Genomic DNA, 14273 nt, shown 5'->3' on the forward strand with positions numbered 1-14273 from the left:
CGCTGGCGTCAAAAACAAATGTCAAAAACGGACGCTGGCATCGAAAACGAGACGCCGGTGCAGTTTCGCAAGTTTTCCGCCGTTTCGCGAATTTCGCAGGAAATTTCCCAATTTTCCAGCCAAAAGGTGCAAATTCTCCCATCACTACTTGCAATATGTTATTCTTTGTGATGCAGGGCAGGAAGTGCCAGGAATGAGTCCCTATGACAATGTCCTGTGTATGGAAATGTTAAAGGGAAACTACTATGAAAATGAAATATAAGCTTCAACATACTGAAATAAGAAACTTTCTTAATATAATCAATTAAAAATGATATACCATTTCTGGAATAATCAGTTTATCTTCACTCTCCCCTTCTCAGCATCTGTCTCTCTTCATTTTCTCTTCATGCATGACTTGGGAGTCAGGTTTTGATTGACAGTTAGATTCAATAAATAAATATATATATATTTAATGGGGGGCTTCCATTTTTACCATATGTATTAAAGCTCACTCGAATAACTGATCACAATACAAGCAAAATCTAACAAAATAACTGACATAAGCACAAATTCGACATGTAGAGAGACAGGAGTTTCGATGCTTTAAAAAAAGAAAGCTCTAATACATCTTCTAGGCAAAGGAATCCCCAAATCATTCAAAATCAGACTCCTAACTTGAGAATAAAGAGTGACAGATGCTGAGAGGGAGATAGTGAATAGTAACTTGATTCTTTTTGAAATGGTCAGAACTTTTATTTGATTATATTTAGACTTTTTCTTATTTCAGTTTTCATTTTTGTGATAGCTCTCTTTTAATTTACTGCAAATTATGTATTAAAAGTTAATTGGGCGATGGTGGCTTATTATAATTATATTGTTAGAGAAGAGAACTTTGTGTATATAAAGCCAAATGTGGTTTGGCTGGTTGTTCCAGAAAGTTATGGATTGCACACATACTAACTAGGGAGGGACCGAATCCACTATTTTGTGGATTGATTTTCTGATTTTCAGAGGGAGACTGTCACTAGGTTTGTCGGACATAACTTTCGTACGATTGCTGTGAGGGGCAGAACATCGGCTGATCTGTTCTTTTGTAATTTATTTGATCGGAATGGTTAGTGGCAGGTCGGGAGATGGGGAAGTCCGATCGTACAATGATTCATATGATCGGATCTTTGCGTCTATGGCCAGTTTTAGGGAAACTAGAGGTAGACTGGAATCTGTCAAATGCCAAAGGGTCTACTGTAAGGACCAATAAACATTCACTATTCATTGGGCTGGTGAGAGGCTGTTTGGGTCTCTGTGTGCTTGAAATCTTAGTCTGGACCTGGTTCTGGATATGCAAAATATATAATTGATGAAGCAGCTGCCTTGTTGCACAGCCGTGTGCAAATATCTAAAGAAGAAGCAGCTGCTAGGAGGCGGCCCCTTTTTTCCTGGACCACTCTTCAACCACAGTTCTGCCTCCTCTATATTAACACCAATCGGCTACTCCTTTGATGACTGAAATATGCCAAACAATGCCACTTTAACCAATTAAATCTCTCGTAGAATGTAAGGTCCAAGTATAAAGTAACTGAAGTACTACATATACTGTGGAACCTCAATTTTACATCCCTGATTTTAAGTTTTCCCTTATTTTACATTGTTGTTTTGTGCTCCCACCTATATATTTTACATAATACATTTCCCTGATTTTGTATTTTCCTGGAATTTACACCTTTTTTCTGGTGTCCTGAATAATTTTAAATGGGGGTTCTACTGTATTAGATTCCACGGTCTAAAGCATGTCTGTGTGTAGGAGCAGATCACTAGACTGTACAGTCTACAGATACAAGAGGTCCTCTGCACTCAACCCATTATGAACTTTGTGGTCACAGCATCATTACACTCCTGCTTAATGGTTTTTAAAAATTAGTGGTGAGCAACTTTCCCTTGTTTGTTATAGACTGTACAGCCTGTTACTTCATTCAGCTTTGGTTCTCTGCCCTAGGCAATGAACACACTGGGGCTCATTTATCAACACTGGGCAAATTTACAGTTACCTATAGCAACCAATCAGTGATTAGCTTTTTAAAGCCAGCTGCATGTAGAACAATGAATGCAGCTATTTGATTGGTTGCCAAGGGTTACTGCCCATGGGCAAATTTGCCCAGTGTTGATAAATGACCCCCATTGTGGGGGTGGGGTGGGGCAGGAGCAGAGCTAGGGCAGATGTGGAGGATGAGCTGAGTGATATTGTCCCAGGGGTCAAGGACATCACCATCCTAGGAGTCCAGGATATGATTGCCCCTGGAAGCAAAACAACATGAGATATGTAAAAATTAAACTTGTTCAAAATATTAAGATACATTAAATGACCTGTAGCTGCCCACCTTTCATAACCACAGTCTTAAATCAAGGACACAAAAGATGGACACTCAGTGGGGAAAACAAAAGGTGTTTGGATATTGTTGTTGGATGATTAGGATCAGTTATATGGAAAGCTGAACAGCAGAATTTCCCAAACAACCTCTGTGGAGTTAGCTTTATTATTAATGTCACAGCAGCCAAGTCTGCAGAACGCAGAGAGTGCATCACACACACTCACACACACAGTGTGAGCCAGCCTTGCGCAAGCACAGCAACAAGTGTTTCCTGGGAGGGATTGAGTGGATAGTGAATATATATATAGCCAATGTATCAGAAGAGTCAGCCAAGGATTTAGCTGCAGTCAGACTGGTGCTGCCTCCTCTGTTCCTCAGCTGCTCACTATTCAGCACCATGGACAGCGCCTTCCTGAAACTGGACGCAGCCGAGTTCTTGGAGATCTGGCAGCGCTTTGATGCTGATGGTGAGTATATTGGATGCTGCTGGCACAAGATTCTGGTACATAAAGGATATCCAAGTCTGCTCTCCTTTGTCATGTGTCATGTTTAAAACAAAACTCACGTTAAATATTTCCTGCTTTCTGCTCTTCTCAGCCAGAGCGCAGAATTATTTGTAAATACCCTGCCTGGCTTTAGCTTTATGGACTGTCGGGAGTTTCTCATATTTATCTATTGTATCAAATAACATCATCTGCCATAGAGAAATTAACTACATCAAAACAAATACAATGTCTTTAAAAGTTTCCTGGAAGCAAATTAGTGGACAACGCCAAACTGTATGAGCAATGGGAGTCGAAGTCTTAAGCTACTTATAAATATGCTACACAGAACAAAGCCATATTGTTAATAATTATTGAGTTAATGGTGAGAAGGAGATGAGAAGAAATAAAGCTTTTATTGGGTGGGGTTTAGTTTAGGCACTGTGCTGTAATTACTGTTATGACTAATTTGTTCTTGTATGTTATTCTGTGAGAGCACAGAGGTATAATAAATATTTGTCTTTGTCTTTAGACAATGGCTACATTGAGGGCAAGGAGTTGGATGAATTCTTTTGCCATCTGCTTAAGAAACTGGGCACAGTAAGTAGCACCCTCCTGTTCCCTGCACTTCCATTATTATTTTCTCACTCTTCCTGAGAATGTTAAGTACATGTACTATGTACTTGATGGCTTTTATAAAAGCCTACTGTATCTGATTTGATATTTTTTCCATGTCAGCATATGTAATACCTGTATGTTATATTGCGTAATTCTCTCATACGCCTTAAATGCATTGAGCTATTAAATCAATATATAAAATCAGCTCATAAGTATTTTTTTAAAAGATTCCAATTTCTAGCATTAAAATAAAACTTTGTATTTTGGCTAGAACTAAAACTCGCCCTCATTCTATTTTCCTATGGGGTTTTTAGAAGTGTATTTATCAAATAGTGATCACCTATTGATAAATGACTTTTTCTGCGGTGCACTTTAATTTCATATTGTGATAAATCTGTTGGTTCAAATGTATAGAAAGCACATTGAGTTGGATCTATCTGTGGCTGATTTCTGTATGTGATTCTGCCCAGTTCCTGATAGTATTAGTTCATGACAAACAACCCCCTACATAGTAATTGAGGAAGTTTAACTGGCTGGTTCACAATATTACATTAGTATATTGTGATATCAAGGCAGAAGAAAAGAACACAGGCATAATAAATTGTGACTGAAGAGACTAAACTACAAAAATGAAATCAAGCAGCGCAATGATGTTTTGAACAGATTATTGTTTTCAGAGAACATCTAACTAAAACCCCAACATTATTGCCTTTACATGTGAGGCATTTTAGAGCAGAATTACAGAATAACAAAAGAAATAACCTTATTTTTATAAATAATCAGTTCCCATGTGAGGCTATATTACTATTTCTGCTTTTACTATTTCTATTACTATTTCTGCTCCAGTGAGGGGCAATGATTGCACTTGTTACACAAATTTATATGGGAATGGACAGATATGAGGGGGCAGATTTATCAAAGTGAATTCAAGGGAATTTTCGAAGTACAAAAATTTCGAAATTCGAATAATTTTTTGGATACTTCGACCATCGAATAGGATACTACAACTTCGACTTCGAATTCGATTTGAAGTAAAATCGTTCGAATATTCGACCATTCGATAATCAAAGTACTGTCTCTTTAAAAAACTTTGATTTCAATACTTAGTCAAACTAAACCAACTGAAGTGCTATCCACTAAAAGTTGAAAGAGAGGAGAGCACTCAGACGCAGATTAACCGCTTGTGATTATTTATTATTCATGCTGCTTTACACGACATGTTTCGGGCAAGTGTTGCCCTTTCTCAAGTGTAAACTTACAGGTACACAGTGAACCTTTTAAACACACCCCTCACACCCATGTGATCTTCAACATCCAAAACTGAAGTGCTATGTTAGCCTATGGGGACCTTCTAGAGCATTTTTCTAAGTTTTTGGAAGTCGAAGTAAAATCATTCGATCGATCGCTGAAATCCTTTGAATCGATCGATTCGAAGGATTTAATCGTTTGATCGAACGATTTTACTTCGACCTCAGGATACCCAAATTCGCTGAAAAAAACTTCGACTTCTATATTCGAAGTCGAAGTATTTCAATTCGATGGTCGAATTTCTAAGTATTTTTAACACTTGATAAATCTGTCCCGAGGTGTGCTTTTTATAAGACTCAAAATATTAGGTATGGAACCTGTTATCCAGAATGCACAGAACCTGGGGTTTTCTGGATAACGGATCTTTCCTTAATTTGGATCATATTTTTTTGGATTAATTATATCAGTTTGGAAGTACAATTCTGTAATTTAGATCTCCATACCTAAGCCTACTAAAAAATAATGTAAACATTAGGGTGGTTTATATTGCTACAGTACGAAATGCTTTTGCATATATGTTATTCTACTGAATTAAGTTGGTCTAAACGAATACATGTATGATATCCATTTACCGGAAACCCATTATCCAGAAAGCTCTGAAATACCTAAATACTATCTCCCACAGATTCCATTTTATCCAAATAATCAAAATTTGATTTCCTCTGTAATAATAAAACAGTAGCTTGCACTTGATCCAAACAAAGATATCATTAATCTTTATTGGAAGAAAACACAGCATATTGGGTTTATTTAATGTTTACATGATTTTCTAGTAGACTTAATGGGCAAGTCAACCCCAAAATAAACAATTTGCCTAATAAACATCATTCTAAGCAACTTTCCAATATACATTTATTAAAAATTGTCAGTGATTTTAAACTTGTTTGTAAAAGCTTGCTATTGAAAGTAGCATTTCCCTAATTCCTGGTTGTTATTTTTTAAACAATGTTGCAAAAGTCTTAGTTCCCCAGCAAAGACAGGTCTGTTAATCAGCTGCCTTGTCTTACATTGTATCAACAGTCTGAGCCATCAGGACAGAGAATAGAAAGAGACAAGCACTGCATTCAATAGCAATAGTACAATTAAAGTAAAAACTTGAAAATGTAATAAATCAATATTGCAAAGTTGCTAAGGATTTATGTTTTCTCTTATTAAACAAAAATAATTTTTTGGGTTGGATTTCCCTTTATAACCTTGTATAAACAGCTTATAGTTATAACGGAAAATGGGCAGCAATGGTAAATTTCAGGCATAGCTTTAGCTGTAGCAATTGCATGTGTGTACTTATTGTCTTCCCCTATATTAAGTTTACTATAGCCCTTTAAATTAAATTATGAGATACATGATATATATATATATATATACACATATATCCTGCATTGTCATTCAAAGAAAAGCATATTGTATCTTACTGTGTAACTGAGTGCTAAATGATAAAATATGACTAAATTATAACATTTATATGGTTGCTCATTCATTTTATAGCCTAATCTTAATGCTCGGAAAATAGGGAAATGGCAGCAGAAATAGTCAGTCTAGCCCTTTGCTTGCTAATAAGTAACTTCTGCATGAAGAGAGAGAATGACTGGTGGATGTTCAGTGTCAGACTAATGAAGAAGAGTGCTTGATACCTGGGTGTACTGACACTGATTGGTTAAAAAAAAATAACAATGACATGCAGATCTCATATCTACCTGGTAAAAGATTAGAAAGCACTCCTGTACAAACCTTCATCTAGATTTCAATGTGCAACAACAAAGTTCTACATCATCATATTCATGAGTCACCCCTTAAGGGTCTGTATGTAATCTTTACCCAGTGTAGGTATGTCTGTCTGACTTCTTCTTCAATGAAGGTTTGTTGGTGAATGTGAAGGGGAAAAGGCCTGATTTACACTGACCTTATTGCTATAACATTACAGAGAGCTAAAAAACATTTTGTGAACTATTACTGTATGTAAGGGAAAGCTGATGGATATTTCAATTAAAGCATTTCATTTGGGTTTTATTTTAATATTTTTATCTGGGTGGGACCAACTCTCATTCTCTAAAGATGGTTGTAGCCAGAGAGTTCAAAATCAATGGCATGGTATTGAAGGCTGAGACTCTATGCATATAAATATGCAGTAATATATTTGTAGCAGGAACTAGGGAAAAAGAAGGCAAAATGGAAAAAAATATACATTAGAGTCAGGGGCGATCCTGGCCCCTCCCCCGGAAATTCGCTCTTAAAGTACCAGGGGAAGCATTTTTGCCGCCCCTGGTACCTAGTGGGTGCTGCCGCCTGAGATGACAGCCTCAACTCGCCTCATTGGCGAAGCACCCCTGATTAGAGTTTTTATATTTCTATTAGACATGTGAATATATATATACACACAAAAAAAAAAAAGAGAATAAACCACACTCGCAGGGCTTGTTTAGTGCAAAAAATGGTGGTTTATTGCAACGTATGTATATCAATCAAAGTCAATGTGTCAGCACTTGTCTCCAAACGAATTGTTGAGGTGCATGGTCGGTAAAGTATACATAAGGTTGTTAAGGAAAAGCACTCTATTGTATTCAATTTAAAACAAAAGAACGCCTTGGGGCCCATTTACTAAGCTCGAGTGAAGGAATAGAATACAAAAAACTTAGAATTTCGAATGTTTTTTTTGGTTACTTCGACCATCGAATGGGCTACTTCAACCTTCGACTACGACTTCGACTTCAAATCGAACGATTCGAACTAAAAATCGTTCGACTATTCAACCATTCGATCGTCAAAGTACTGTCTCTTTAAAAAAAAAACTTCGACCCCCTACTTTGCCACCTAAAACCTACCAAAGTCAATGTTAGCTTATCGGGAAGGCCCCCATAGGCTTTCTAATGTTTTTTAGGTCGGAAAAAAATCGTTCGATCGAATGATTTTTCGATATTCGAAGTAAAAGGATTTACATTCGGCAGTCAAATAGCGAGGGTTAATTAACCCTCGATATTCGACCCTATGGAAATCTGCCCCCTTATGTTACATACCACTTGTGTCCAACGTCAGGACCTTCAAGGTCCTAATGTGCACTGAAATGTTGAACACAAGTGGTATGTGAAATAAGGAGTTTTTTGGATATTTTCTCCAGAAATATTTACTGGGTACTAGGATGAACACTAGAGCTTTTTAACTGGGGGTAAAAAGATTTGTTTGTTTAATTTTTAGATTGTTGGCTTTTTTGGGGGCTAGGCCATCTTTACCCTTTGTATTGGTTGTTGTTTTTTCATGTAATCTGTGTGTTCAATGTATACACCTAATTTCTGTACAGCACTGCTATAAATACATGGGATTATTAATTATAACAAGCAAGGTGTTGTATATGGTAATATTTCTTGTAACACTGAGCTCTGCTTAGAGAGAAGGAACCCAGCCTACAATCACAAACCATTTTCTTCTGCACTGAGAAATAGATGTTTAACTGGACAGAATCTATTCAGTAACATTGTGCACAATACATTAGCATGCATCACAGGTCATTAGAAAAGACTTACAAATCACACAAATGCTTGTGCAAAGTTTGACTAATAAATGTGCAGAACAAATAAGTCAATTTAAAGTTTTTTCTATGGGATATGCACAGGACTGGGTCTGAAAAGCTCTCAGGCTGGAAACCAGTCAGTACCAACCCAAAGGACCTTTGAGCTCACAAAAATAAAAGAGTTGCTAATAAACTCTTATAAGCTCTCAGTGCTTGTGTGTGTATGGTAACAGTATGTTATCCCCAAAAAGAGACACAAAAGTAAAGCTACAGTAAAGTAAGTGTGGGATGGAAAACGTGCTCAATTACTAGAAATGGGGTGTATCTAGTAGGGGATAAGACAGATGCAATATAAATCCAAGATAAATTTTCTGCCAGTTGCTTTTTTCGAAAATCTTAAACCTTTAAGGTAACTTTTATTAAGTTATAGAATGGCCAATTCTAAGCAACTTTTCAATTGGTTTTCATTTTATTTATAGTTACTTGACTTTTTCTTCTGACATCTGCAGCTTTCAAATGGGCGTCACTGACCCCTTCTAAAAATCAAATGATCTGCAAATGTATTGTTATTGTTACTTTGTATTATTATCTATCGATTCAGACTCTCTCCTATTCATATTCCAGTTCAAATCTGTGCATGGTTGCTAGGGTAATTTGGACCCTAGCTACCAGATTGCTTAAAAAACAAATGGAAGAGCCACTGACTAAAAAGCCAAATAACTTAAAAACCTTAAATAATAAAAAATGTAAACCAATTGCAAATTGTCTCAGAATATTAGTCTCTACATCATACTAAAAGTTATCTCCCCTTTACGACACGGAAGAGCTTCAAGCAGACCAAGCTTGGCTTTGCTTCTGTTAAAGTATTCTGGTAAAAACAGAGTTTACTAAGCCATATGTCTAGATTGTGGGGGTTATATAATAAGTGGTGCAATCACCAATAAGCAGGTAGCATTTACTGGTCACCTGTTTTAAAGTAAACATCCGATAGGTTGCAATGGGTTACTGCACCTGGACGAAATTTAGCGTTTTATTACATAGGGGGGTATGAGTTATTCTAAACATCATATTCTTCTACATATTTCTTTTATTCTTTACATTCTGTGTTTCTATGGACATACAGCATTGAAGTTATCTCTCTTCATTGGCTGGATTAAATTGCTCAGCAGTCAGCAGTGCATTATCCCTTTTTTTTCTAATTATAGCCCCCTTTATTTTAGCATTTCAGCATCCGATGTACCATTTTCTAACACAATATAACCATCCTATCAAATGCCTTGTCACCACTCTTTCTTAAACCTTTCTGTTTTGTTTCCTAACTGGTCCATCTGTGGCATTCTAAGTGATCTGTACTGAACATTATAACCAGTATGCCCCATGCATCCTAATGCATTACTAATCATTTAATCACATTCAGACCATTATATCAAATACAGACTATTCTGTTCCAGGAATTGTAATCACTGAATCCTGCATTTTCTAAGCATTATCTGCTTTTCAACACCTTTTGATCCATATAATATCTCACACATTTTGATCATTAAATGTTTTTTCCTGTGCATTCTACCATTCCTGACAGTGTTGCCTACCACTATTCTCTTTAATGTATTCTAGTCACCCTCTCATGCATAATTTAAGCATTCTTTCCTACATATTATGAACACTCTTTCCATCACACCTTCATTATTAGAGCACATGCGTTCTTACCACTTGTGGCTTTTAGTCTTGCTGAAAATTTCATGAAATGGGAAAGTTATGTGAAACCTCAAAAAATGAGTGTTTAGTTCTGCAATAGTATATACATTGCCCTACCTTGTTAGAGAAGTTCCTTTCCACTATACTACAACTGCTTTTCATAATAAAAAAAGACTACAATATTGCAAATATCTTCCAAAAACCACACTGTTTTCCTTTCTATTCTCACTAGAGTTCTTTTGATCCACTCCATTCCATCTCACTCATGTTTTCCTTGTTCTATACAAAGGGTGAGAACTTCCTCACAGACAGAACTACTGCAAGGGTGGCAAAGAGGCATTTGCAAGTCCCATGGAGCAACTTTAAAGTTCATTCTTACAGTTAGTGAGGAAGTTGGGCTGTTATTAGGGGTGAAATGTATGCTGTATTGGCAAGACCGTAGCCCTACCCAGACTGGTACTTCTGGATAAGAAAGTGTGAGGGTCCAGGCAGCAAATGGTGAACAGGGTCTGCTGATTTAAATGGCAGGATAGTCTAGTTCACCATTGGTCCTAGTTCTTTGTGAACAACTGAATTTGAACAAAGTATTGTATCGCCAGGATTATGTAACTGATTTCCTACAGAGTTGCAGATATTTTTTTACATACAGAGGCTTCTGACATGTTTACAACAGATTCTTGCAGTTCTGGTGCATTCTGAATCACCTTCTTCGTTTCCATGCATTCTATTTATCCAGTCATTCAAAGTCTGTTTGCACATTCTATCAAATTGTACCTATTTTGTTATAGCATTGAAATTTTATAACGTTGAAGGCCTTTAAATTTAATAGTTTATACCATTAAGAACATAATATCCTGCAAACTATGATTATCTACATGTTCTAAACATTATGTCCAAGATAAACTAGTCTTCAGTACCACATATTCTAATCATTCTATCCATTTTGTCCAATCAAATGTTCACTTTCTTTTTTTAACCGGTAGCATACGTATTAAAACTATTTGATGATTGGTTGCAATGACTAAGACTGTCATGTGCTAATTAGCAGGTTTATGTTTGTAAATGAGCCCCTATATCTTTTATATTCTAATCCCTTCATGCCATAGAGCCAAGCTGTTCTGTGCCATGCCTCCCTTATCTGTGCAAACTATGTTCAACTGTCCTTGCTCAACAATTCCTTGCATACAGTCACCTAGCCTTACTTTCAGGAATATATCAGGCATCAAATACGTTTTCAACCCACCTTATTATCTTTCAACCCCTTCCCCGCCACCATGCATTACTTTAGGTTTTCTTGGGGAAGGGTATCACCCTATTAGTTGACAACAGGCCCGGACTGACAATCTGTGGGGGCGGGCAATTGCCCGAAGGGCCGCTCCATCTATTTGTGAAATGGGCCGCTTTGTGTAGTTATCGCAGGTGGCTTGGACAGGGTTAAAGACAACAGCACGCAAGCCAGTTACTGCTCCTGCTCAGCTTCTACCTTCATACGCTGAACAGCGTTCCGTTCCTCCCTCTCTCCTATTATTGGCCATCAGTCAGGGAAAGACCAACAAACCACGCCCTCTCATTGGTCAGCAGACGGGCTGGGCGTGGATCAATCGGCAAGGGCGATGTGACTGTTTAGTTCCTGCCCTGTTTTACGAAGCAAGAATCTCCAGGTAGAGGGGGAGAGAGAGGGGGTGGGGGCGTGTGTGGGTGCCTGCAGTGCCGGCAATCGGGTCCCGCGCACATGGGGGCCGCACCAAGGACAAGCTTATTGGTAAGACTGGCCCTGGTACTTACCTCCCTCACCAAATGTTCCCTGGCTGTGTGTACACTAATACTGATCTCTGATCTGAACCGATCATTTTCTTCACAAAGAGCCCACCCCCAGGGCTGTGTCTGTTTTCTTTTTGCTTTCTGACTTTAGCAGACTGAGGGGGGTGGGGGTTTGAGCAAGTGTGGGGTGGAGAGCTAGGACTGGGAGAACGAGGGTTCCTTATGTGAAGCTGGGTGCCCTGAGCTATGGGACATGACAACCAATTGCAGACAGGGTGAAAAAGGCACCAGTGTACATCTGCTGTGTTGTCCAGTACTGTAACAGGCACAATGCATGGCAAACGCTGCTGCTGCAGATCCACCCCCCCCCCAGACTATCAGTGCTCAAAGAATGCTGGCCAAGGATACAAATCACGTTTATTATACTGCCTTGTGATTTTTTACCCTTTCCTTGTTAGCAAAAATTGCATTTGTGTCATTCTATTATGAATCTGATGTGATTTCTGGAGGTATTGCAACTGTGTTGTTTGGGTTTTATAAATTAAATTGCTTCAGTGTCTTTTTTTCTCAGAATGATGAGATTTGTGCTTTAGGAACAGCTAAAAGAAATATTCAGCTATTTATACATTCAATATATCTCCCGTAGTGGGCATAGTCAAAGCACAATTCAGCAGGAACAGTCCCTAAGTTTGCTCATAGTCTGTACAGAGAGATCCCATAAAACTACGGCAGCATAGGTATTCCCCTGTACTAAGCACAATTCAGCAGGAACAGTCCCATAAGTTTGCTCATAGTCTGTACAGAGAGATCCCATAAAACTATAGCAGCATAGGTATTCCTCTGTACTAAGCACAATTCAGCAGGAACAGTCCCTACGTTTGCTCATAGTCTGTACAGAGAGATCCCATAAAACTATGGCAGCATAGGTATTCCCTGTACTATTTAACATACAAAAGGAAGCTTTGAGGGTAGTTCTTTAAAAATGCACTCGGTTACATATACTGTGAAAATGAATTAATGTGCTGTGTATGCAGTTGAACTCTAGAAAAATAAATGCCAAAATGGTTCTAATTGGGTCCCACAATTGGTAAGACCAGCCCTGTGTGTGTGCGCAAAACTATAGGATACTCTTTCTTGCCTAGTTTGAGGAAGGTAGTCTGTTACCACATCAACACTCAAAAATCACTGGTGTCGCTTTATTTGCCCTACAGGTTGTTTACATTAAACCAGATATCCTATCTATGCTTTGCCTCTAGCTCCTTGCCTTTATTAAATACACTGAGGCTGATTTACTAATAGATGCTAAATTTCACAAGAGTGGTTCCCGATAACAGCCATTTGGAACTTTTACTTTAATTTTCAAAACGTTGAATGATTTATATAGGCAACTGCACTGATGAATTATAGCATCTATGCCAGTATATCAGTTATTTAGAGGATCATTTGCATACATGGATGGTGAACAGACACACAAAGTGAACCGCAATATATATGTTTTAACCCAATATATAAGCGTCTGAGTACAAGAGCATTGTGTGTTTAAATGTGGGCTGCTTTGATTTTTTTTTTGCCCGGGCTGCTTTTTACTCCCAGTCCGGCTCTGGTTGACAACATTTATTTTTTAATGGGTTGTTCACTTTGAAATTAATGTCTAGCATGCCATAAAAATTGCTATTCTGAGACAATTTACAAATGGTATTTATTTTTTGTGGGGTTTCAGCTATTTATCTTTTTATTCAGCAGCTCTTCAATCTAGGAGTTCAACAGATCTATGGCTGTTATTTACCTTATCAACCAGACAGTGGTTTAATGAAAGACTGGAATATCACTAGTAGAATGACTTAATATAAAGATAATTTATAACATGTAACAATAATAATAATACAATTGCTGCTAGGGTCAGTGACCCCCATTTGAAAGCTGGAAAGATGCAGAAGGCAAATGATTTAAAAACAAAAACAAACAAAAAATACTGTAGACCAATAGCAAAGTTGCTCGGACATAGGACATTCTATAACATACTGAAAGTTAACTGAAAAATGTTTCACCTGACAATCTACTAATTCTACAACAGATTCTATTCAGTGCCTTCCATAGATTCTTAGAACACATACCAGAAATAAAGTTAAATTCTATGCATTATAACCAACCATTCCTGCTGTTCATATAAGTACTACCTTGCTTATTCTAACTGCTTTCTGAACATTCTATACCACTCATTCTAATGGTTAAATGCATTTATACCTTTGTGTTGGTCTCAACTGAAATATTGGTTTTGGCTACTTTGTAGAATGCAATAACAGCTGATAAGGTTCAGAGGGTGAAAGATCGATTTATGTCTGCGTATGACATTACCGCTGATGGACGTCTACAAATACAAGAGGTAATTATATATACAGTATATCACACTAGCAATGGGAATGCATCTATAACATAGTTCTTTGGCACATTGGTGGATACAAAATACACTTTCCGTGCAGTATTATAATTGCAGGTTAAAATATATAAACGATGGATTTGTAATGCAACCGCTCCATTGAGGATTTTACCATCTTCACT

At 37.5% G+C, this 14273-nt stretch overlaps 1 protein-coding gene across 3 annotated transcripts in view; it reads left to right on the top strand.

Annotated features, from left to right (window-relative positions):
• The first annotated feature begins 2539 nt into the window (after positions 1 to 2539).
• The window catches only part of scgn.L (secretagogin, EF-hand calcium binding protein L homeolog), a 41289-nt gene continuing 29555 nt past the window's right edge, over positions 2540 to 14273 (top strand). Inside the window, 3 exon segments of one of the 3 annotated variants that reach the window (NM_001094628.1) lie at positions 2540 to 2815; positions 3363 to 3430; positions 14005 to 14097. In NM_001094628.1, the coding sequence (NP_001088097.1) occupies positions 2746 to 2815; positions 3363 to 3430; positions 14005 to 14097 (231 nt within the window). In that variant the 5' untranslated portion in view covers positions 2540 to 2745. 3 annotated transcript variants of the gene reach the window in all.

The sequence above is a fragment of the Xenopus laevis genome, chromosome 6L, assembly GCF_017654675.1.
Source record: "Xenopus laevis strain J_2021 chromosome 6L, Xenopus_laevis_v10.1, whole genome shotgun sequence".
Lineage (NCBI taxonomy): Eukaryota > Metazoa > Chordata > Amphibia > Anura > Pipidae > Xenopus > Xenopus laevis.